At 41.9% G+C, this 25,794-nt stretch overlaps 2 protein-coding genes and 1 long non-coding RNA gene across 6 annotated transcripts; all 3 read right to left on the minus strand.

The window, feature by feature from the left end:
- Window positions 1–4,871: 4,871 nt before the first annotated feature.
- LOC120034468 (5-hydroxytryptamine receptor 3A-like) lies at window positions 4,872–8,610 on the minus strand. The gene is made up of 5 exons (XM_038981042.1): window positions 8,263–8,610; window positions 7,973–8,136; window positions 7,560–7,770; window positions 5,622–5,780; window positions 4,872–5,477 (listed from the first exon to the last, which is right to left on the minus strand). Exons 1-5 carry the CDS (start codon window positions 8,273–8,275, stop codon window positions 5,197–5,199), a joined length of 828 nt encoding a protein of 275 aa, XP_038836970.1. The 5' UTR covers window positions 8,276–8,610; the 3' UTR covers window positions 4,872–5,196.
- A 2,956-nt stretch (window positions 8,611–11,566) lies between these two features.
- Window positions 11,567–17,687, minus strand: LOC120034578. 2 transcript variants are annotated; one of them, XR_005474046.1, is made up of 5 exons: window positions 17,610–17,687; window positions 17,277–17,390; window positions 14,405–14,449; window positions 14,188–14,297; window positions 11,567–13,862 (listed from the first exon to the last, which is right to left on the minus strand). It is a non-coding gene; the product is annotated as an uncharacterized LOC120034578 (long non-coding RNA). The 2 variants fall into 2 exon arrangements; XR_005474047.1 differs by having other exon boundaries at window positions 17,277–17,393; window positions 17,610–17,663.
- A 1,452-nt stretch (window positions 17,688–19,139) lies between these two features.
- On the minus strand, window positions 19,140–25,529 carry LOC120034512 (tRNA-splicing endonuclease subunit Sen54-like). Of its 3 annotated transcripts, XR_005474043.1 has the most exons (12): window positions 25,254–25,529; window positions 24,732–24,890; window positions 24,454–24,517; window positions 24,206–24,289; window positions 23,898–23,996; window positions 23,761–23,813; window positions 23,527–23,628; window positions 22,772–23,397; window positions 22,515–22,575; window positions 21,259–21,372; window positions 20,688–21,076; window positions 19,140–19,179 (listed from the first exon to the last, which is right to left on the minus strand). XR_005474043.1 is itself a non-coding variant. In XM_038981102.1 (11 exons), exons 1-11 carry the CDS (start codon window positions 25,307–25,309, stop codon window positions 20,926–20,928), a joined length of 1,569 nt encoding a protein of 522 aa, XP_038837030.1. In that variant the 5' UTR covers window positions 25,310–25,529; the 3' UTR covers window positions 19,597–20,925. The 3 variants fall into 3 exon arrangements, 2 of the variants coding, with proteins under 2 accessions (XP_038837030.1, XP_038837031.1); XM_038981102.1 differs by lacking the exon at window positions 19,140–19,179 and having other exon boundaries at window positions 19,597–21,076; XM_038981103.1 differs by lacking the exons at window positions 19,140–19,179; window positions 25,254–25,529 and having other exon boundaries at window positions 19,597–21,076; window positions 24,669–24,767.
- Window positions 25,530–25,794: the final 265 nt, after the last annotated feature.

The raw sequence follows: 25,794 nt of genomic DNA on the forward strand, positions 1-25,794 counted from the left end.
TACGTTCATCTCTAGGAGACAGAACGTGTATCCTTCCTGAGCGATATGATGGCTGCGTGGTCCCATGGTGTTTATACTTGCGTACTATTGTTCGTTTTTTTTATGAAGTCTTGGCTGATTTCTTTTGATTTTCCCATGATGTCAAGCAAAGAGGCACTGAGTTTGAAGGTAGGCCTTGAAATACATCCACAGGTACACCTCTAATTGACTCACATTATGTCAATTAGCCTATCAGAAGCTTCTAAAGCCATGACATAATTTTCTGGATTTTCCCAAGCTGTTTAAAGGCACTGTCATGACGCTGGCCTGGGGGTAGGTTTATGACAGTCATAAATACCTCTCCCCCCTTTTTTCCTCTCTCTGCCCTACTGATGTGACTATTGAAAATCCCTTGGTTAACATAGAGATTCTGGGAACATCAGAAGGTGGGGGGAAATGAACCATATTTTGGTAATCCAACCAGTTGAACATATGCGTTGGTACTTAATGAATATGATGTCAGTTCGGTTGTCATCTGAGACATTCTCATCAATGATAGGATGACATAAACTGTACAGTGGAAAGTCTACACATTATAGTTATCGGATTCACATAGAATTGTTGTGCAATTAAAATGTTTTAATATGAAATTATTTGTGAAAAGATTAAATGTAATTTTAGCTTCTAAAATGTGAGAATTGGCTTTTCATGAGTGAGTTAGGCCCGACTCAGTGGCCCGCCCACGTGAAGAGACATTGGTTATAAACTATGAAACACGCCCTCCTCTCCCTTCCTATATAAAGCCTTGATGACAATATAGCTTCCTGTTCCGGGGACATTAAGGCGACGGCCTTGACGTTAGAAGGACAGGTGACACCTACAGAGCAAAGCCAATCTCAGCTACCTAACGAAATTAGCATTGAATTCCCACGTGAAGAGGACGATCGACACGTCGAATATGATGAATTTCGACAATACCAGCCAGAATATAGCATGAGCATATAAGCATGGCAACGGGGTATGAACTTTGAACTCTGATTCACTCCAGCCGCCAAGCGTGGACTGGGAAAGGACAGACAGAGTATACCGTCTACCACACAACGACGTTACTAAAACGGGTACAGTTTACCACCAGAGACGCTCTTCAAAGGATGGAAGAACTCTTGGGCAACTCGGCCTTCCATCAACCACCAACCGATTGAAGCGCAGCTCAGAGTAAATATTCATTGCATTTTCCTTTTCCAAATGGGCGGTAATTTAGAATGCATAAGATCCTCTATTTACGATAGCATAGCTTCTCCCTTTGTTCCTCAATCTTCCCGCTCTTTCAATCAAACTCAAACCCCTTTCTTTGTGTAGCGAGCTGCCATGTCGGCTCCGTCCGCCAGGGACTTTTTCTTTATGACAATTTGTAATCAATGTATTATCTATTCGATATATGTAATTCTGTGTGATTAGTTAGGTATTTAGTAAATAAATAATTAAACCCATTTTTGTATTGCTGATTTAACTTGTTAGCTAGGGTTCGTGAAGATAACCAAGAATTTCCCACTTTCAGATGAGACTGAATAAGGTGCCGATTAAATATTGACTGCTAATTGACGTAAAAGATTACCAGGTCTTTAAGAGTTTATTCGGAAGACAACAGCTCTATAAACATTATTTTGTGTTGCCTCCACTTTCTAGTTAATTATCTACCTGATTAGCTTAATCAGGTATTATTAATTTACAGAGAAATTACTTTATAGAATAGCAGGTCATATCACTTAATCTGGCATAGTTAACAACACGACAGCACAGTCAATTTAGTGTATGTAAACTTCTGACCCACTGGAATTGTGATACAGTGAATTATCTGTCTGTAAACAATTGTTGGAAAAATTACTTGTGTCATGCACAAAGTAGATGTCCTAACCGACTTGCCAAAACTATAGTTTGTTATCCAGAAATTTGTGGAGTGGTTGAAAAACAAGTTTTAATGACTCCAACCTAAGTGTATGTAAACTTCTGACTTAAACTGTATATTCATGGATGCTAAGGGAAGCCAGGTTTCCCCAAAATAATTAGTCTTTCTGCGTTTCATAATTTTCCTTCAATTCTCAAGACACTCAATGTATCTCACCGGAGAAAGAATCTGAGTGAGTGAAACAACGCCCCTCTGTATGTGTAGGCCATCTATCTGATGCTGTCTGGTCAAAAAGAGTATGACATTGTTGCCGCCCGTAGCATTGACTGCAAGGGAAGCCAGCAAGCATTTGGCCTCCCTTGATAAAACAAAATATAAAATAATAGCCAATCAGCGTTGAGCTCAACAGTGAATGGTCCTGGTGCACCCAAAAGAAGTGTCAAGGGAAACCAGTTTGGATTGGGCTTCACTCCAATCACATCACATCGAGAGTAATACGTCATTGACAGAAACAACTTTAATTGTTACATCTTGTTGTGTTGCTGTTCTCCGGTGGCTAGCTAGCTAGCTAAAATTGACAGTTTCCTAAATTAGCCATGAATGGAGATAGGGATTTGGACTTGTGGTTTTACTTAATTCTCAATACTGGCCAATGATAGCTATTTTGATCCAACCATAAATTCATACATTGTGCCCCTGGTCTGAGACTATGGAAGTTCAATATGTAGCTCGATGTAAAAGGCTAACTAACGTTGCCAAGAAAGGAAGTTAGACTAGCGAGCAAGCATTTTAGCCAGGTAGCCTAGGACAACAAAAAATAAAAGCTGTTACTGTATGACAGAGTCATAGTCCATTTCGTCAACATGAAAGAGAGGAGGATGGCATTGGAATTTCTCTACAAGTAGGGTGAGTCAATATGTTTTTCTACTTGCACGAACACACACACACTGATAAATCCGAACCATGGACAGCCACATCATATTTAGCTTACGTTGATTGGACTAAATCGTTTTTGGTATCTTTTAGTTTTCTATGTATTAGACTAGGCATAGGTGATTTGATGATGTTGAAAGGTTGAAGTTGAAATGGTGCTGGAATAGTGGCAGCAGCCTCTGTTTTCTTAGCGACTTGCAGTAACTCTTCGTGGTTCTAAATCAATCATTTTTTAGTAGTCCGAAAATGTCAAACATTAACTTGCTTGACCATGCTGTAGGTCATGTAACTGTTTGTTTAATTCAATATGCTTTGTGGACTTCACCGGACAGAAGTTGCTCTCTGGTTTTGTGATGAAACAAAGGTTGAATTTATTCTGCCACTGTGTCTTCTTATTGTCTCTGCATTAGGCCTTTACAGTGCATTCAGAAAGTTTTCAGGACATTGACTTTTTCCGAATTTTGTTACATTACAGCCCTATTCTGAAATGGACAAAAAAAAACATCTATTTAATCTACACACAATACCCATAATGACAAAACAAAAACAGGTTTTTAGAAATGCTAGAAAATGTATTAACATCTTTTTAAAGAAAAATCACATTTACATAAGTATTCAGACCCTTTAATCTGTACTTTGTTGAAACACTTTTGGCAGTGATTACAGCCTTGAGGCTTCTTGGGTATGACGCTACAAGCCTGGCACACATGTATTTGTGGAGTTTCTCCCATTCTTCTATGCAGATCCTCTCAAGCTCTGTCAGGTTGGATGGGGAGCGTTGCTGCACAGCTATTTTCAGGTCTCTCCAGAGATGTTCAATCTAGTTCAAGTCCGGGCTCTGGCTGGGCACCTCAAGGACATTCAGAGACTTGTCCTGAAGCTAATCCTGCGATGTCTTGGCTGTGTGCTTAGGGTCGTTGTCCTGTTGGAAGGTGAACCTTCGCCCCAGTTTGAGGTCCTGAGTGCTCTGGAGACGGTTGTCATCAAGGATCTCTCTGTACTTTTCTCCGTTCATCTTTGCCTTGATCCTGACTAGTCTCCCAGTCCCTGCCGATTAAAAACATCCTCACAGCATAATGCTGCCACCACCATGCTTCACTGTAGGGATGGTGCCAGGTTTCCTCCAGACGTGACGCTTGGCATTCAGGCGAAAGAGTCCAATCTTGGTTTCATCAGACCAGAGAATCTTGTTTCTCATAGTCTGAGAGTCTTTAGGTGCCTTTTGGCAAACTCCAAGCGGGCTGACGTGTGCCTTTTACTGAGGAGTGGCTTCCGTCTGGCCACTCTACCACAAAGGCCTGATTGCTGCAGAGATGGTTGTCCTTCTGGAAGGTTCTCTCATCTCCATAGAGGAACTCTGGAGCTCTGTAAGAGTGGCCATTGGGTTCGTGGTCACCCCACTGACCAATGCCCTTCTCCCCAGATTGCTCAGTTTGGCCGGGCCCAACTCTAGGAAGCGTATTGCTGGTTCCAAACTTCTTCCATGTTAGAATGATGGAGGCCACTGTGTTCTTGGGGACCTTCAATGCTGCAGAAATGTTTTGGTACCCTTCCCCAGATCTGTACCTTGATTCAATCCTGTCTCGGAGCTCTACAGACAATTCCTTCGACCTCATGGCTTGGTTTTTGCTCTGACATGCACTGTCAACTGTGGGACCTTATATAGGCAGGTGTGTGCCTTTCCATATCATGTCCAATCAATTGAATTTACCACAGGTGGACTCCAATCAAGTTGTAGAAACATCTGAAGGATAAATGGAAACAGGATGCACCTGAGCTAAATTTCGAGTCTCAAAGCAAAGGGTCTGAATACTTATGTCAATAGGGTATTTTAGTTTTTAATTTGTAATAAATTTGCAAACATTTCTAAAAACCTGTTATCACTTTGTCATTATGGGGTATTGTGTGTAGATTGATGAGAATTTTATTTTTTTTAAAATACATTTTAGAATAAAGCTGTAAAAAATCAAGGGGTCTGAATACTTTCCGAATGCACTGTATATCACAGGTTATAGAGCAAACAACAATACATAGGTTGTAATGTGATTGTTTTTGGGGAGGCTTGCCCATAGATTTTTCCCACGCACCGCTACTGGAAACAACTTAATGAATATGTTGCAAATAGTAATTTATTTATTTCAGTTAGCTCAATCACAGACATGAACAATAGCCTTAACAACAGAAGCAGTAGTCAAGTGAACCTAAGTCAGGTTAGGTAATGAAGATTAGTCTACAGGTCTTGCAGGGAAACAGCTATTTATAAAGAATAATTTATTGGAATTTGCCAGTATTATTTACCATTTAAGTACCAATATTATGCATATAAGTAACCCAAAGAGCCTAAAAATCCTCATATATTGTAAATGCACTGTGTACAGTTAGTGAAGCCACATGAAACTTATGAATATCAGAAAACTAATGGTGGTAATGAGATAAAGGCAAAAGTAAGCCTGGTCAATGCGTCTGGCCACTTTCTCCCAGTACCCAGGCTTCTTCTGGCCACATCTCACATTAACAGAGAACCATTCCTGCCGTATGTTCTGCACCTCCTTTAGGATCAGCTGCAGCAGGTGAGGGTTGTTCAGCCAGTCTCCATCGAGGTCCTTCTTGTTAAAGGTGTCCACCTTCTCCAGGCTGCTCTCAGCATCTCTCTCAGGCTCTAAGAAGAAAATTGGAAGGTTTTCTTGCAGTTTCTGGAGTCGAATCAATTGTGTTGGGGGTGTTATGTTCTACTTCTATGGCCTCAGTAATGTCCTAGATCATAATCAATCTCTTATGAGAATGACAAAATAACAGATTTCACCTCTTTGGCATTCAGTCTCTTCCTGAGTCTCTTTGCAGGTCTTAGCAGAGGTCTGGACGTCCTGACCAACCCTGCTGTCCATATTAATCAGGAAGCTCATCAGCATGGTCCCAAGGAGGCTGAGGCCCGTAAGGGCAAAGATTACAATGCAGTAAAGAGCTGGAGAAAGGGAGATGTCAATGATATACAGTTGAAGTCAGAAGTTTAACATACACATAGGTCGGAGTAATTAAAACTCCTTTTTCAACCACTCCACAAATTTCTTGTTAACAAACTATAGTTTTGGCAAGTCGGTTAGGACATCTACTTTGTGCACGACACAAGTCATTTTTCCAACAATTGTTTACAGACAGATTATTTCACTTATAATTCACTGTATCACAATTCCAGTGGGTCAGAAGTTTACATACACTAAGTTGACTGTGCCTTTAAACAGCTTGGAAAAATCCAGAAAATGATGTCATGGCTTTAGAAGCTTCTGATAGGCTAATTGACATAATTTGAGTCAATTGGAGGTGTACCTGTGGAAGTATTTCAAGGCCTACCTTCAAACTCAGTGCCTCTTTGCTTGACATCATGGGAAAATCAAAAGAAATCAGCCAAGACTTCAGAAAATAAATTGTAGACCTCCACAAGTCTGGTTCATCCTTGGGAGCAATTTCCAAACGCCTGAAGGTACCACGTTCATCTGTACGAACAATAGTACGCAAGTATAAACACCATGGGACCACGCAGCCATCATACCGCTCAGGAAGGATACATGTTCTGTCTCCTAGAGATGAATGTACTTTGGTGCGAAAAGTGCAAATCAATCCCAGAACAACAGCAAAGGACCCTGTGAAGATAATGGAGGAATCAGGTAAAAAACTATCTATATCCACAGTAAATAGAGTCCTATATCGACATAACCCGAAAGGCCGCTCAGCAAGGAAGAAGCCACTGCTCCAAAACCAAACCGTGGGGACATAGATTGTACTTCTTGGAGAAATGTCCTCTGGTCTGATGAAACAAAAATAGAACCGTTTGGCCATAATGACCATCGTTATGTTTGGAGGAAAAAGGGGGAGCCTTGCAAGCCGAAGAACACCATCCCAACCGTGAAGCACGGGGGTGGCAGCATCATGTTGTGTGGGTGCTTTGCTGCAGGAGGGACTGGTGCACTTCACAAAATAGATGGCATCATGAAGGACAATTATGTGGATATATTGAAGCAATATCTCAAGTTAGAAGTCAGGAAGTTAAAGCTTGGTCGCAAACGGTTCTTCCAAATGGACAATGACCCCAAGCATACTTCCAAAGTTGTGGAAAAATGGCTTAAGGACAACAAAGTCAAGGTATTGGAGTGGCCATCACAAAGCCCTGACCTCAATCCTATAGAAAATTTGTGGGCAGAACTGAAAAAGCGTGTGGGAGCAAGGAGGCCTACAAACATGACTCAGTTACACCAGCTCTGTCAGGAGGAATGGGCCAAAATTCACCCAACTTATTGTGGCAAGCTTGTGGAAGGCTACCCGACACGTTTGACCCAAATTAAACAATTTAAAGGCAATGCTACCAAATACTAATTGAGTGTATGTAAACTTCTGACCCACTGGGAATGTGATGAAAGAAATAAAAGCTGAAATAAATTGTTCTCTACTATTATTCTGACATTTCACATTCTTAAAATAAATTGGTGATCCTATCTGATCTAAAACAGGGAATTTTTACCGGGATTAAATGTCAGGAATTGTGAAAAACTGAGTTTAAATGTATTTGGCTAAGGTGTATGTAAACTTCTGACCTTAACTGTAAAATGAAAACACTTAGGTGATTATGGGGAAATACTCAGAATGTAGATGAGAATAAGACTGTTCAAAAAACACAAGGCTAAATACAATGTGGAGGGGGGTTCTTGTATTTACCGTGCTGTAAACCAATAATGTGTTAACCTCTCACCTATCACTGGCAGGTTGTTTGCTGTGGAGGGCAGGATGTCATTGAGAATCAACAATAGGACAGAAATGGACAAGAGTATGGTCACTTTGAAGCCTAGCTTTTCCCCTTTGGCCTCACTGATGAAAAAGGAGGCCAAATCCAACACAAGAAAAAAGGCGATTGGTACCACAAGGTATATTATATATAATAGTGGCCTCCTTCGCAAGGTGATCTGTATGGAAGGGGAAAAGGATCATATTAATTAGAATGCACAATAGACAAAAAATACTTATCAAAAATACTCATTATAATTATGAAAGGGACAAGTGTGATCCCTTCAGTTTGTATTAGTCTCTTGTAAATTATGAAATAGTCCTAACATAACAACAGTCATTCTATTTTTAAATCATGCTGTCATTTGCCTCAGTTAATACCTTGTATATTAGGTAATGCCATCTTTCATCACCACCATAATTTGGTTCTTCCTCAGTCATAGCAATGCCCAGGAAGCCCCACTCATCCAGTGTAGTCATGCTCTCCCTAGTTATGTGGTTCACTGCAGTGGTGCTGGCGAATGCCCGCAATTTTATATCTGATGCTGAAGAGATAAAATATTTTGTTGATGTTACATGTTTGTATAGTACAGCCCTCTGAAAAGGAGATGAGAAAAAGGAGTTGATGAAAGAGGCTAAGGTACAAAGACACGTGTGGAGGGGGGTGTTACCTCTGTGTATCATGGACTAAAGGTGATGCTGCAGCTCTGGGTGTCAAGGGGGAACCTATAAAGATCCATCTTGCAGGAAGTGGTTAGCCGGCGCTGATCAATCACTTGAGCTAACCAATTATGATGCACCTGGACATATGGGCTCAATATGGTATTACTTGTATCAGAGATGCTGAAAGTGCAGACAAAGATACATCAGTATTTGGCCACTGTAAGAATTTACTTTCTTTACCAAGGAAGACAATGATATGTTACTTCTGAATAACATCAAAGCTTGTTTTTTAAAATTATTTTTATTTCACCTTTATTTAACCAGGTAAGCCAGTTGAGAACAAGTTCTAATTTACAACTGCGACCTGGCCAAGATAAACCAAAGCAGTGCGACACATGGAATAAACAAACTTACAGTCAATAACACAATAGAAAAGTATATATACAGTGTGTAAATGAGGTAAGATAAGGGAGGTAAGGCAATAAATAGGCCATAGTGGTGAAATAATTACAATTTAGCAATTAAACACTGGAGTGATAGATGTGCAGAAGATGAATGTGCAAGTGGAGATACTGGGGTGCAAAGGAGCAAAACAATAAATTACAGTATGGGGATGAGGTAGTTGGATGGGCTATTTACAGATGGGCTATGTACAGGTGCAGTGATCTGTGAGCTGCTCTGACAGCTGGTGCTTAAAGTTAGAGAGGGAGATATGAGTCTCCAGCTTCAGTGATTTTTGCAATTCGTTCCAGTCATTGGCAGGAGAGAGCTGGAAGGAAAGGCTGCCAAAGGAGAAATTGGCTTTGGGGGTGACCAGTGAAATATACCTGCTGGAGAGCGTGCTATGGGTGGGTGCTGCTATGGTGACCAGTGAGCTGAGATAAGGAGGGGCTTTACCTAGCAAAGACTTATAGATGACCTGGAGCCAGTGGGTTTGGCGACGAATATGAAGCCAGGGCCAGCCAACGAGAGCATACAGGTCGCAGTGGTGGGTAGTATATGGCGTTTTGGTGACAAAACAGATGGCACTGTGATAGACTGCATTCAATTTGCTGAGTAGAGTGTTGGAGGCTATTTTGTAAAGGACATCGCCGAAGTCAAGGATCGGTAGGATGGTCAGTTTTACGAGGGTATGTTTGGCAGCATGAGTGAAGCGCATGCTTTGTTGCGAAATAGGAAGCCGATTCTAGATTTAATTTTGGATTGGAGATGCTTAACGTGAGTCTGGAAGGAGAGTTTACAATCTAACCAGACACCTAGGTATTTGTAGTTGTCCACATATTCTAAGTCAGAACCATCCAGAGTAGTGATGCTGGACGGGCAGGCAGGTGCGGGCAGCGATCGGTTGAAGAGCATGCATTTAGTTTTACTTGCATTTAAGAGCAGTTGGAGGCCACGGAAGGAGAGTTGTATGACATTGAAGCTTGTCTGGAGATTAGTTAACACAGTGTCCAAAGAAGGGCCAGAAGTATACAGAATGGTGTCATCTGCGTAGAGGTAGATCAGAGAATCACCAGCAGCAAGAGCGACATAATTGATGTATACAGAGAAAAGAGTCGGCCCGAGAATTGAACCCTGTGGCACCCCCATAGAGACTGCCAGAGGTCCGGACAACAGGCCCTCCAATTTGACACACTGAAGTCTGTCTGAGAAGTAGTTGGTGAACCAGGCGAGGCAGTCATTTGAGAAACCAAGGCTTTTAAGTCTGCCAATAAGAATGTGGTGATTGACAGAGTCGAAAGCCTTGGCCAGGTCGATGAATACAGCTGCACAATATTGTCTCTTATCGATGGCAGTTATGATATCGTTTAGGACCTTGAGCGTGGCTGAGGTGCACCCATGACCAGCTTGGAAACCAGATTGCATAGTGGAGAAGGTACGGCGGGATTCAAAATGGTCGGTGATCTGTTTGTTAACTTGGCCTTCGAAGACCTTAGAAAGGCAGGGTAGGATAGATATAGGTCTGTAACAGTTTGGGTCTAGAGTGTCTCCCCCTTTGAAGAGGGGGATGACCGCGGCAGATTTCCAATCTTTGGGGATTTCAGACGATACGAAAGAGAGGTTGAACAGGCTAGTAATAGGGGTTGCAACAATTGCGGCGATTAATTTTAGAAAGAGAGAGTCCAGATTGTCTAGCCCGGCTGATTTGTAGGAGTCCAGATTTTGCACCTCTTTCAGAACATCGGCTATCTGGATTTGGGTGAAGGAGAAATGGGGGAGGCTAGGGCAAGTTGCTGTGCGGGGTGCAGGGCTGTTGACCGGAGTAGGGGTAGCCAGGTGGGAAGCATGGCCAGCCGTAGAAAAATGCTTATTGAAATTCTCAATTATCGTGGATTTATCGGTGGTGACAGTGTTTCCTAGCCTCAGTGCAGTGAGCAGCTGGGAGGAGGTGCTCTTATTCTCCATGGACTTTACAGTGTCCCAGAACTTTTGGGAGTTTGTGCTACAGGATGCAAATTTCTGTTTGAAAAAGCTAGCCTGCCTGTGTATATTGGTTCCTAATTTCCCTGAAAAGTTGCATATCGCGGGGGCTATTTGATGCTAATGCAGTACGCCGCAGGATGTTTTTGTGCTGGTCAAGGGTAGTCAGGTCTGGAGTGAACCAAGGGCTATATCTGTTCCTGGTTCTACATTTTTTGAACGGGGCATGCTTATTTAAGATGGTGAGGAAAGCACTTTTATAGAATAACCAGGCATCCTCTACTGACGGAATGAGGTCAATATCCTTCCAGGATACCCGGGCCAGGTCGATTAGAAAGGCCTGCTCGCTGAAGTATTTTGGGGAGCGTTTGACAGTGATGAGGGGTGGTCGTTTGACCGCAGACCCATTACGGACGCAGGCAATGAGGCAGTGATCGCTGAGATCCTGGTTGAAGACAGCAGAGGTGTATTTGGAGGGCAGGTTGGTTAGGATAATATCTAAGAGGGTGCCCGTGTTTACGGATTTGGGGTTGTAACTGGTAGGTTCATTGATAATTTGTGTGAGATTGAAGGCATCTATCTTAGATTGTAGGACGGCCGGGGTGTTAAGCATGTCCCAGTTTTGGTCACCTAACAGCACGAGCTCTGAAGATAGATGGGGGCAATCAATTCACATATGGTTTCCAGGGCACAACTGGGGGCAGAAGGTGGTCTATAGCAAGTGGCAACGGTGAGAGACTTGTTTCTGGAAAGGTGTATTTTTAAAAGTAGAAGCTCAAATTGTTTGGGCACAGACCTGGATAGTATGACAGTAGATTGCAACTGGGAGGTGGAACAAAATGGTTAGCTAAGGCATATTGAGCAGGGCTGGAGGCTCTACAGTGAAATAAGATAATAATCACTAACCAAAACAGCAATGGACAAGGCATATTGACATTAGGGAGAGGCATGCGTAGCCGAGTGATCATGGAGCTAGGCGGGCTGGAGACACTGCGATTCAGACATCTAGCCGGGGCTAGCAGAAGGGCCTTAGGGGGACGTTGTGACGGAAGAGTCAGTTGTAGCCCCCTCGGGCGGTTACGTCGGCAGACCAGTCGTGATGGATCGGCAGGGCTCCGTGTAGTAAAAGGGTTCAGGCCAATTGGCAAAATAGGTATTGTAACCCAAGAAAATTGGCTGATGGACCTCTTCAACTAACAGTCTGATATGCTCTAGACGGCTAGCAGACGGGCATTCAGAGGAAGTCGCGACGGAGGAGCTTGTTGAAAACCCCCTCGGGCGGATCACGTCGGTAGACCAGTCGTGAAGGATCGGCGGGACTCCGTATCCGCAGTAAAAGGGGTCCAGGCCAATTGGCAAAATAGGTATTGTAGCCCAAGGAGTGGCTGATGGACCTCTTCAGCTACTATGAAGGACCCAAAATTAAAAGATTTACAAAGTTACAACATTTATAAAACATCTAATGGGGCAGTTAGTAAAGGAAGTAAAGTTCAGAAGTATAGTTCAGTGGGACAGTGCGAAGGCAAAAAATGTTGTTCATCTTATCCCAGACTGAGATCCGGTTTCAAAGGACATCAAACAGACTTTTCATAAAAGCAGCTTTGTATTTTTCCCCTGAAACAGCGCATTAAACACACAGAGACATAGGGTTCTCATATTCAGCTCCAATGCCCATTGTTTGTTCCCTACAAAGGCAAGCTGAAAGATGATAACTTTTTATCAGTATATCATCATGGTTTCTATGGTTGACAATCAACTACAAATAATCCAATCAAAGTGTATTTGTCCCGTACACAGATTAGCGGTAGTGTAACGTCTACTCCCGCTCCGGCACTCGACGTTGCCAGTTTACTAACCATCGGTCCTGGCAACCCATTATTATGCACACCTGACAACAATTATTACGCACACCTGTGCCCCATCATTAGGCACACCTGGACTTTCTCACTACCCTGATTATTGATCCCCTGTAGTTTTTCTCACCAGGCAGTATTGTTTCTGTTTTCATGTCAGACGCTTCGCTTGTTTTGTATCGCGCCATGTTCGTTTATATAAAACTCACCAACTGTACCTGCGTCTCCATAACAGGACGTTAAAGTAGGTGCAGCAAAATGCTTGTGTTTCTAGCTCCAGCAATGCAGTAAATATCTAGCGGGACAAAACTAATACACAAAAAGAAACAAGAAATTAAGATATCAGATCGAGTAATATCAAAAAGGGCAATGTCAGAGTCCGGAATATAAAGACCTGGTGTGTAGACAGTATGAACAATATATGTAGGAAAAATGTATGTACAGCAGTAGTTAAATGGATGAGCTATGTTGATAATACAGTACTTATAAAGCGAGTTAATTTTATCTGAGAAATTAAGTTAACAAAATAATGTTGCAGGAATGTTAATCTTATCTGTTTCTAATCACAAACCATTTTTGACCAATACACATTATGAAACATAATTTAAGTGACCAGTGTTCAATGACTATGTACTTAGGGAAGCAGTCTCTAAGGTGCAGGGTAGAGTTCCCTGTGGTAGCCGGCTAGGTGCAGGGCAAGGTACTGGGCGGAGGCCGTCTAGTGATAACTGTTTAGCAGTCTGATGGCCTGGAGAAAGAAGCTGTTTTTTAGTCTCTCCGTCCCAGCTTTGATGCACCTGTACTGTCTCCGCCTGCTAGATGGTAGCGGATGAATAGGTCGTGGCTTGGGTGGCTTAGGTCCTTGATTATCCTCTTGACCTTCCTATGACACCAGGTGTTGTAGATGTCCTGGAGGCAGTGTGCCCTCAGTGAAGTGTTGGGCTGACCGCACCACCCTCTGGAGAGCCCTGCGGTTGTGGGTGGTGCAGTTGCCATACCAGGCAGTGATACAGCCCGACAGAATGCTCTCAATGGTGCATCTGTAGAAGTTCTTAAGGGTCTTAGGGGATAAGCCGAATTTCTCCAGCCTCATGAGGTTGAAGAGGCACTGTTGTGCCTTCTTCACCACAGTGTCGGTGTGGAGGGACCATTTCAGGTCCTCAGTGATATCCACGCTGAAGAACTTGAAGCTTTTGATCTGCTCTACTGCGGCCCCGTCCATGTGGATGGGGTCGATCTCTCTCGGCCATCTCCAAGATCAGCTCCTTCGTTTTGTTGAGGGAGAGGTAAATTTTCCTTGCACTGTTCCACCAGGGCTCTCACCTCCCTGTAGGCTGTCTCGTGGTTGTTGGATGACAGCAATGAAAGATACAGCAACGACAGATGTTTTATTGGCATGCTATGTTATGTAGTATATACTGTGTGGTATGACCACTTTTAGTGGAAACTCTATGATAAACGGTATTTAATTGTGATGAACTGTACATAAAGGGTAACGATGAAGTAGAGAAGGATCACTTTTGTTATCATGTTATAGTATAATTACAAAGCTATTCAAATGCATTTAATTTTAAGGAAACAGAAGGGGGGAAAAAATCTATAAATAGTGAAAATGTGTTGACTGCTGAAATATTGCTGAGACTTATGAATGGTACTCACTCTTCTTGGATACCTATATCTGGTATCCAGACCCGTTCTCTTGGAACAGTCATTTTTGAAATTCCACAAAATTCCGTTGGTTCCCAAGCTATGAAGTAATTCACCCAGGCCTGTACATAAGAGTTAAGAAAGTAAAGGTACATGAAAATCTATTATTATTACAACAAGTAAGGTAAATAAATCGGAGTGAATAAATATCAACAACATCTGTACTTACTGTTGAGATTAAGACATAGCTGGTGAAAGTTGAGGACTTCTCATTCTGCAGACAATCAGAAATGAATAAATTCAAATTGATGTACAGGTAACTGCCAAAATAAAGGAAACACCAACATAAAGTGTCTTATTAGGGCGTTGGGCCTCCACGAGCCAGAAGAGTTTAAATGCATATTGGAATAGATTCTATAAGTGTCTGGAATTCTATTGGAGGGATGCAACACCATTCTTCCACAATAAATATAATTTGGTGTTTTGTTGATGGTGGTGTAAAATGCTGTCTCAGGCGCCGCTTCAGAATCTCCCATAAGTGTTCAATGGGGTTGAGATCTGGTGACAGACGGCTTGGCATGGCATATGGTTTACATAATTTTCATGCTCATCAAACCATTCAATGACCACTAACGTCCATTGTTATCCTATGGGGGCATAGCCATGGTAGCCAAAATATTGGCCTGCCCAGTATTTTTATACATGACCCTAAGCGTGATGGGATATTAATTGCTTAATTAACTCAGGAACCACACCTGTGTGGAAGCACCTGCTTTCAAAATACTTTGTATTCCTCATTTACTCAAGTGTTTCCATTATTTTGGCAGTTACCTATAAGTGGTGGTAGTAGTACATACACTCTTAGAAAAAAGGGTTCTTCGGCTGTCTCCATAGCAGAACCCTTTTTGGTTCCAGGTAGAACCCTCTGTGGAAAGGGCTCTACATGGAACCCTCTGAGGAAATGGTTCTACCTGAAACCAAAAAGGGTTCTTCAAAGGGTTCTCCTATTGGGACAGCCAAAGAACCCTTTAGATTCTAGATAGCACTTTTTTCCCCTAAGAGTGTACCATGTATATGTACTAACAGAAATGCAATTGCACACTTCCTAACAAACTGCTGACATTATTGAAATAACCACATTAAGTTATAAACACTACAGTACCATATACTACATGCCTTTTTGTTTTTCATCCAAAACATTTTTTAGCTCTTGTTTTGAGGTTTGGGGCTTACAAATTATAATCCAATCATAATCTCTTGTACCCCTAGCCTACAATGTAATTTGTTGACTCAGGGCAACATTGCAGTATTAAAGGGTAGGAAAATACAAAGTTTTGCTATTTATTTGTAATATTTGTTCAAAGCAAGTATTGACTTAACTTCAGATTGGCCTACACACAACATCCCTTAATGTCAAAGTGGAATTAAGTTTTTCGATTTTTTTTACAAATGAAAAGCTGAAATGTCTTGAGTCATTAAGTAATTAACCCCTTTGTTATAGCAAGCCTAAATAAGTTCAGGAAGAAAAATGTGCTCAACCAGTCACATAATAAGTATGGACTCACTCTGTGTGCAATACTAGTGTTTAACATGATTTTAGAATGACTACCTCATCTCTGAACCCCACACATATAATTATCTGTCTAGCAGTAAATTTCAAACACAGATTCAACCACAAAGACCAGGGAGGTTTTCAAACGCCTCCCAAAGAAGGGCACCTATTGGTAGATGGGTAAAATAAAAATAAAAAGCAGAGATTGAATATCCCTTGAGCATGGTGAATAAAATAATTCAAGTTTGGATGGTGTATCAATACACCCAGTCACTACAAAGATACAGGCGTCCTTCCCAACTCAGTTGCCGGAGAGCAAGGAAACCGCTCAGGGATTTGCAACAAAGCACTAAAATAAAACTGCAAACCATGTGGCAAAGCAATTCACTTTTTGTCCTGAATACAAAGCGTTATGTTTGGGGCAAATCCAATACATTACTCAGTACCACTCTCCCTATTTTCAAGCATAGCAGTGGCTGCATCATGTTATTTGTATGCTTGTAGTCGTTAAAAACTGGGGAGTTTTTCAGGATGAAAAAATAAACGGAATGGAGCTAAGCACAAGCAAAATCCTGGAGGAAAATCTGGTTCAGTCGGCTCTCCACCAGACACTGGGAGATGAATTCACCTTTCAGCAGGACAATAACCTAAAACATAAGGCCAAATCTACACTGGAGTTGCTTACCAAGAAGACACTGAATGTTCCTAAGTGGCTGAGTTACAGTTTTGACTGAAATCTACTTGAAAATCTATGGCAACACCTGAAAATGGTTGTCTAGCAATGGTCAACAACTAATTTGACAGAGCTTGAAAGATTTTGAAAATAATGGGCTGCACAATCCAGGTGTGGAAAACTCTTAGTAATCGCTGCCAAAGGTGATTCTAAACATGTATTGATTCAGGCGGTTGAATATGTATCTAACCAAGATGTGTTTTCATTCTCATAAAGTTTTTACAAATGTTAGAATTGTTCTTCCACTGAGAGTATTTTGTGTATCGTTGACAAAAGAATGACAATTAAATCCATTTTAATCCCACTTTGTAACACAACAAAATGTAGAAAAAGTCAAGGGGTGTGAATACTTTCTGAAGGCTCTGTATAGATTACGTAGTCATAATACATAAATTACTGAAAAAAATTGAAATACTTCTCTCCTTATACACGCAGCATGTGTGTCTCCTGTAAGACAATTTGTATGGATGATCCTCCAAGTGTTGCATCAAACATAGGTCTTGTTCCAGGCCAACTATATTGCATCAACCAATGGTTGTATGCCATGTTATCAACTGCACAGTTGGGTATCAGATTGATATAATTATTTATATTGATTATTGATATATTATATTATCAATATTATTATACTTTATATTGTTGATATACTATAATATTGATATAAACATATCATATATTTTTTATACTGTTTACTCACTGTGTATGTATATGTATGTATGTATGTATGTATGTATATATATATTAGTTCCAGTTGCAGTTTCAGGGCAGAGCTCACCCAACAAAATGTTGGCAGAGGGTTTAAAGACAAACACTTACCATTGGTTCAGTGCACCACAGGCCGCAGACCTGTTGTACTTTCATTTTTCTGTGACAGACCCAAGTGTTCCTGAAGACGATGATAGGAACAGTCCTCCATAGTGGAGACGCCACCTGCTTATGAGAGTAGACCCTACCTTAGATTACAGAAGACATGGATCACAACTGATACAAATAGTGGCACAGTGGATGGGTTATCCATACGTGGTAGAATATGGGACTCATCAGCAAGTTCCATTTTCAATAATGTGCCAAAAAATGTATTATTTTCTTAGAAGCCAAAGACAAACAAGGAGAAAGAGGAGCTGAGAGAAATCAAAAATGAGAACTCACCCATTAGAGCAAGTGAAGAAGCCAGAGTGCTCATTGCTGTATGTTTAGGCTCACAGGTCCAGCAGAATGGTGTCCAAGTGGGACAGGGCTGTGTTTTATATGTGTTGGAGAACATTATGCGAGTGTGGCTCAATCACGTGGCTAGTTGACTTTACTCCGGGCCATTGTCAGCGGTACAGAGTGTTCAAGCCAAAACCTTCTGGGTCATTCCACAAATTCAGTGCCATTTGAGAAGTGTAACTTAGTCAAATTATTTTGTTGATTTCACCTCATTTTAGCAATCTGTCATAAAGAGCACATGTTCATCTTCATAAAACATGTTTCCTCATCTAAAGAAGTTAAATAAATGACTAGAGTAAGTGCCTATTAAGGGCTAAATAAAGTAACACGGTGGACCGTAACAGGGTTTAATATGTATTTTTAAATCAGCCATAAATCCCTGTGTGACGGGAATGGAAGCTTGTTGGGTGAAACAGGGAGTAGCAATTAAATGCAAGCTTCACAAAAATGAAATTGTAAAAAATTGTCTAGCCTGTCTATGGGTAACAGGGTTGACGTGTTATGTTCGACCCGCTCAGTTTTCCACCACAAAACACCAGAAAATGGCAACAACAACAAAAAAAGAGTAGAACCAGCTCACCTGCTTTTACACTATGATTTGACTATTAGATGTTCAATGTTTCTTTTGAAAAATATTTAAAAAGGAATAGTTTCACCATATTAAACATGAGAGTTCAGTTCACATAAGGTTCACATAAGGTTAACCTGTTAAGTGAAATAAATCATAATCTTCAGAAATGACTTTGTCAAAGCAACAAAATAACTAGGGCGTTACAATGATGGTGGAAACATGGAGATATTTTGGGATTAAAGTGGGTTAAAATCTTCCTAGAAGTAACACCGGGTTGATGCTGAATTGTGGCACCTTAGCAAGCCTTTCTTCATATTAATTGAATTCTCCATGTGGTCTATATTAAGGGCATTTCATTTAATAGAACATGCTGTTAAAATGCAATATTGGTGCACAATTTCTACTTAAAATATCAAAAGGATGCAAAAGGCACTTGGAACGGTCCTTCTATTATGGATTAAATCAATCAAGTTTATTTTATATAGCCCTTCGTACATCAGCTAATATCTCAAAGTGCTGTACAGAAACCCAGCCTAAAACCCCAAACAGCTAGCAATGCAGGTGTAGAAGCACGGTGGCTAGGAAAAACTCCCTAGAAAGGCCAAAACCTAGGAAGAAACCTAGAGAGGAACCAGGCTATGAGGGGTGGCCAGTCCTCTTCTGGCTGTGCCGGGTGGAGATTATAACAGAACTATGCCAAGATGTTCAAAAATGTTCATAAGTGACAAGCATGGTCAAATAATAATCATGAATAATTTTCAGTTGGCTTTTCATAGCCGATCATTAAGAGTTGAAAAACAACAGGTCTGGGACAGGTGGTGGTTCCATAACCGCAGGCAGAACAGTTGAAACTGGAATAGCAGCAAGGCCAGGCGGACTGGGGACAGCAAGGAGGCATCATGCCCGGTAGTCCTGACGTATGGTCCTAGGGCTCAGGTTCTCAGAGAGAGAGAAAGAAAGAGAGAACGAGAGAATTAGAGAGAGCATACTTAAATTCACACAGGACACTGGATAAGACAGGAGAAGTACTCCAGGTATAACCAACTGACCCTAGCCCCCCGACACAAACTACTGCAGCATAAATACTGGAGGCTGAGACAGGAGCGGTCAGGAGACACTGTGGCCCCATCCGAAGATACCCCCGGACAGGGCCAAACAGGAAGGATATAACCCCACCCACTTTGCCAAAGCACAGCCCCCGCACCACTAGAGGGATATCTTCAACCACCAACTTACAATCCTGAGACAAGGCCGAGTATAGCCCACAAAGATCTCCACCACAGCACAAACCAAGGGGGGGCGCCAACCCAGACAGGAAGATCACGTCAGTAACTCAACCCACTCAAGTGACGCACCCCTCCTAGGGACGGCATGAAAGAGCACCAGTAAGCCAGTGACTCAGCCCCTGTAATAGGGTTAGAGGCAGAGAATCCCAAATCTCCTCCTAACCTATTGACTTAGAGACAATGTGATCCTGAAGGGTAGAGATCCAGTGTATTTATTGTACTGCACATCACAGATGGACTGCTGGTCAGGGTTTGCTGGTAAACTACAGCTGAGAGGAGCAGGTTGTGGTCAGTAACCTCATCTTAATGTTTTAACACCACTGAGTTTGTGGACTGATATAAGAGAGACGAGTATGTGCTTTACATCTTCAGATTAGGCCACCCAAAGGAAATGGAAAGAACATGTTATTACACAGGCTTACTAGTCCCATAGATTTCAGACAGAATGTCATAAAAGTAGAATAAAGGTTGTTTTCTTTATGTAATGGGCAGAAGTGTATGGTAGGCACTACTTGGGTTTTGGGGGATTGGTTTTGTTAGGAAGGACAATGAGAACAATGCAACAATAACTCAACCACAAAGACATAATGTGAAGATAAACTCTACAGATACAGGCCACCATTTACAAGCAATTTGAAACAAAAACATGAGAACAAGAGTCAGGTAACTTAAACATGTGAGGTTACAACAACAAGAGAACAGGAGTCAGGTAACTTAAACATGTGAGGTTACAACAACAAGAGAACAGGAGTCAGGTAACTTAAACATGTGAGGTTACAACAACAAGAGAACAGGAGTCAGGTAACTTAAACATGTGAGGTTACAACAACAAGAGAACAGGAGTCAGGTAACTTAAACATGTGAGGTTACAACAACAAAAGGCCAGGCAGTAAAGCTGATTGGATCTAAAATATGGGCAGATAGACAAAAATAAAGGGCTGAGATATACGTATGATCTACACATACTGCATCTATACTAAGTGCATACATAGTGAAGCCACTCGTGATACAGTATATGAATACCAGAAAACCAATGGTGGTGATGAGATAAAGGCAGAAGAAAACCGAGCCAATTCGGTTCAAAATCTTCAGAGGCTTTACAAAACCATGCTTGGTATAAGACATGGTGACATTGTTTGGAGAGGAGACAATGTAAGTTACCTTCAATCAGATGCAGGCGATCATATCCCACTAAAAGAAGTCTGCAACACAGGAGGAAGGCATACTACAGCATCAAACAGTGTGAGGACTGCAGTTCATCAATTCACTAAGAGAATTCCGTTTCGTTCATTTCTTTGGCATTAGTTCCAGTTGCAGAGTTTCAGATCCACCACAGGCAGCCCTGGCATGGTGCAGTAGTTAAACCAGGGCTGTGTGACTGTTAACTGTGGTCAGGCCCTCAGAAGGACACGTCTGTGGGTATCTGGAAGTCCTTGAAGGAGTAGAAGGAGATGTCCCCGTGGTCCACCACTGCATAGGTGACCGGGACGTCCCCACTCTGGAAAGCCAGCAATTTCAGTGTCCACAAGTCAGGCACTGGACCATCGAAACTGGGAGAAGACAGCAGACATTATTCAGCGTGCAGTAGCATTTGATAATAGTGCATTTAGGATTACTTTTGATGGCAGGTGGTCTTGTGTCATCTCTTTTGAAAATGTTATTATTTTTTTATGTATTATTTTTACTGATTATAAAGTATGCAAACACCCCCTGCCAGTTTTGGGATGTTTACCTGCACACACACATGCGAGAATAGGGTTTTCCAGGAGCACTTTTCTTGAATTCAGCAACCGTGTCGGGTTGGTAAATGTTGAAACAGATTCTCCACTCCTCTGAACCTTTCAAACTGAGAAGACAAAGCCCAATGTCAAACACAAGGCAGGCAGCATAGAAATAGATGTAATATATTTCTATGGTAGGCACCTCTACGTCATATTGTATATATCATCCTAGGACATGTTAATCATATTTAACAAACCCACAGTATAGGGTTTCACTCGTCTTATTATTTATACATTTTCCCACTCCATATACAAAAACAACAACTTACAGATACACACAAACAATGACTACATCTCATCTGCCCAGACCCGCATGCTCACACCCCCATCCTTAGTGCCTGTATTATTGATTGCCATAGTGCCTGTATTATTGTTTGCCACTTGGCCTGAAATTGTATCAATTTGTTTTTCTCTGTTGCCCATACTATTTAAATATTGACATAATAAATCCTTTGATTTTTCCATTGTGTTAATGATGGCGGATCGATTGATTTCCCCGTTTTTAGTATACGTCTTTTTTCAAGATGAGAATTGTCCAACCCATTGGATATCTCACTACACCCCCATGTGCCATGTCTTGAAATATGAAGACAGATTAAAAGTACATTTATATTGTAATAATTCTGACAGTTAACTTTCTAGCTCTGCCCACAACTTTACAGCATTCCCAGAAAGCATGGATTATTGAGTCATTATTAGTTTTACACTTAAGACATGACTCTGCCATTGAGCTGTAGAATTTGTGAATTTTGTCTCCTGTATAATAAATCCTATACATTAGTTTATACTGGATTAAGTGTACATTTTCGTTAACTGTAATTTCACTCATCTTAATAGATGTTATGATGAATAACAGCAGGGTAGCCTAGTGGCTAGAGCGTTGGGCTAGTAACCGAAAGGTTGCAAGTTCAAATCCCCGAGCTGACAAGGTACAAATCTGTCGTTCTGCCCCTGAACAAGGCAGTTAACCCACTGTTCCTAGGCCGTCATTGAAAATAAGAGTTTGTTCTTAACTGACTTGCCTAGTTAAATAAAGGTTAAAAATGTAAGTCGCTCTGGATAAGAGCGTCTGCTAAATGACTTAAATGTAAATGTTAAATGTAATAAGCAGGGAGATACAATTACCACTAACCGGGATGGAACACTCAGCTAGCATTTCCTACTAAATCCACTTCAGGGTTCGAGATAAGATACTAAAGAGGAATACCTGGATGCTCCCTCCAGCAGCCGTGTGGATTTGATCACACTGATTTTATCCAGCAGCTCACCTGCATCCAAGAAGGAAAAAACGTCAAAACCATTTAGACATTTAACCATTCAAGATGCTGCTTATGAAAAATGTAATTCAACTTCGGTAAACCACATGGGATAATGAGTTCATGTAACAATGAATCACAGAGAGTAAACAGATATTGGAACTTATATGAACTTGTCATTGACAGCAATGAAGTACAGATTATTTACCAGTTGAAGTGACCTGTGCAGGGTCATGTAGGGGTGTGACCGGCCCCTCCCACAGGTGTGCTGGCCTATCTCTGCGGCTCCGTTGAATCCTTCTCTCCTGTAGCTCCTGGTACTCTGCCCAGTTCCTGCAACGTCGTACCTCTCTGTCCTGCTTGATGTCCCTCCGGTACCGGTCCCTGTCCTGCTCCCTCTCCCACTCACGCCGGGACATCCTCACCTCCCGCAGGTTGAGCCTCTGCAGCCAGGGGGCCACATCGCAGGCCCCCACTGACCCCACAGCCCCAGGCAGCAAGCAGGGGTCTGGGGAGGTCAGGCTGCTGGGGAGCCAGCGTCTGGAGCCCAGGTCTGGGAAGGGGATGGAGCTGAAGTCCCAGCGAGGGGAGCTCTGGGGCTGACCTGGCAGCTCAGAGTCAGGCTCTGGGGAGCCTTCCTTTGACCACCAGCTCCTGCCCTGGCCACCCTCGGTTGAAGTGGTGGGGTCAACGTGTGATGCTGTCTGGATTTCGTCAATGTCTGGGGCTGAAAGATCTGGAAGAGAGTCAGGATTCTTGTCCTCTTCCTCTCTGTTGCAGTCTTTCTCCTCCTCCATTCTCTTAGAAGTGGGGCCCTCCTGTGTTCCTGTGTGCCTGGAGCGCATTAGAAGAGGCAGAAAGGCAGGGTTTCACATTGAACAGTAATGCTTTGAGGCGTGTGGGTTGACTGAGTGATTAAACCATGTCTAAATATAAACTCGGTGTGTCTGTCTGCTCACTCACCTGGAGGTGGGGCTGTGGCTGTGTTTCCTCTTCGGAAGTCTTCCTGATCTGTCTCGGGACTGGGGCAGGTTCAACTGCCTCTCATACTGCGATGGCACAGAACTACAGGGAACAACACCAATCCTCAGATCATAAATACAGTCGCTTGCATGCAACTAAGGAAAAGGTTAAAGTTAAAGGAAAGGAATGGCCTTAGAATCTAGACTAGTTCATGCCCATGAGGGAGACAATTACCTGGGATCAAATCTGTTCACCACATAACCAAGTCGCTTCAAATGGCCAAAAACCTTTAGAGGAAATAAAATCATCACGTTAGGTCAAATCATAAGTTTAGACTAGCTGGAATTTTATTATATTGTCTTTTCTCATACCTGGTAATGCTGTATACTCATTGTCTTCGAGTATAGAAATCTCTCATAGCCCTCTTGGATGGACAGTGGCAGGTCTTGGTAGAACACTTGCAGGTTTCCCTATTCATTTTGAGGATCACAAGGGATAACAATTCTAAGATAAAAATGACAAACTCTGTCTTATTTGGATCCACATGTATCAAACTAATGGAAATGTCTTTATTAGGTGACAACAATCCGACCAGGGATAATTATAACCTGAATGGTGTGAGATGGTAACAATTCCCCGATTAACATGTTTATTGGCAACGCTGAGCCCATGCACTTACACACTCCATTAGATAGAGAGCCTCTTCTGGATGTAGACATTGCTTACCATGGGCAGAAAACCCCATAGTCTGCCAAAACTTCCCCTACAGCAGAACAGAGAAGTAATGTAATGTCAGTTTTCATGTGAAATCTTTAGACATTAGCCTATACTAAATGTTAATGAGAGGTGAGCTCGAATAGACATCAGCAGAGGCAGAGAGCTTGTCATGACAAAGTCCTTCGCTCTCTCTGATTGACCATTACTCACTGCTGGTGACTGCAGCTCCACTATCATGTCACTGGGAATCCACACTGCCTTCACCAGGTTCCCTCTGGGCACAAAAACATACAAGGAGTCAGTCACGCCACCAGCTGTAAAGCACAGTAACACCAATGAACTGACATGTTTGTTTAGCTGCAAATACATATAGACTAGGTATAATCATCTAACCACACCAACAGTCTAAAGTTGATGACACATACAGTATCTAATTATACTAGTAGCCGTCACTCTAGTCGTCCTTGGTTCCTCCATCTATTACTCACAACCTCTCCACTCGCTCCTCAGATACTAGATTCCAGTGCTCGTCCAAACTCTGCTGAAGCCTATCCCTTTGCTGATCCGCCCCAGTGGGAATGAAATCCTTCTGCCCGCGCACCGGGATCTTGTGGCTGCGCGTGCGGGCTTCGAACAGCTCAGATGGGCTGTCATTGAATCAGAAGCACAACAAGTTGCAAGGACTGACTCTGTTTACAATTGGTGTCAGCACTGGCTACATGTCTTTCGCACTATATATGGTAAGAAATCACCCCCCAAAAATGCATTAAGATATTTGACCGCGCTGATAAAGACAGGACGACCACATTCAGATTGCCTAGCTAGCGTTGTCCGTAACAGTTAGCGTCTATGAATGGGTTAGCTAACTAGCTGCTAACACGTTTATAACAGCTCGAATTTCACAACAAAACTGTACGAAATTAAGCTAACTTATTTGACAAAAACTATTATGTAAGAAATGATTCACCGAGTGCCTATTCATAGACACGGCGTTTAAACTGTGCACTTACTTTAGTAATTCATTGCCGAATTCTACTTTAGCTGATGTTTTGTTTTGGTCAGCCATGTTTGATAGGTAGACTGCTGTCAAATCATCCTGGGTCCTAGGGTTTCCACTAGACAGCCACAAAGTCAAAATTGTCTGTATCGTAAAAAAAATATTTAAACTAACATTATTTTTTTGGTCTTAATTTAAGGTTAGCGTTAGGCATGGGGTTAGGTTCAAAATCGGATTATAACAAGATAAATTGTAGAAATAGACGGGGGTTAGCCATAATTGTGGCTGTGTTAACTAGTGACGACCGGGTCCTAGTGCACGCATCTGTACTTTTTTGAGAGAAGTTCTCATAAAGTTCACAAGAGGGCAGCAAAGAACAACTTTTTTTTTTTTTAATTCAGGAATGCCACAATACACTTATATCACTGATGCTAATGAAGTCTGGGAAATAAGGCTTTTTATCTGCTGTGATGAGGCCACAGGGAAACAGTCTCCCAGACCTGCAGCTTAGTTGATAAACAAAGCATGAGGATAAAAAAACAACATTTGATATC

This window comes from Salvelinus namaycush, chromosome 41 (genome assembly GCF_016432855.1).
Source record: "Salvelinus namaycush isolate Seneca chromosome 41, SaNama_1.0, whole genome shotgun sequence".
Classification (NCBI taxonomy): Eukaryota; Metazoa; Chordata; class Actinopteri; order Salmoniformes; family Salmonidae; genus Salvelinus; species Salvelinus namaycush.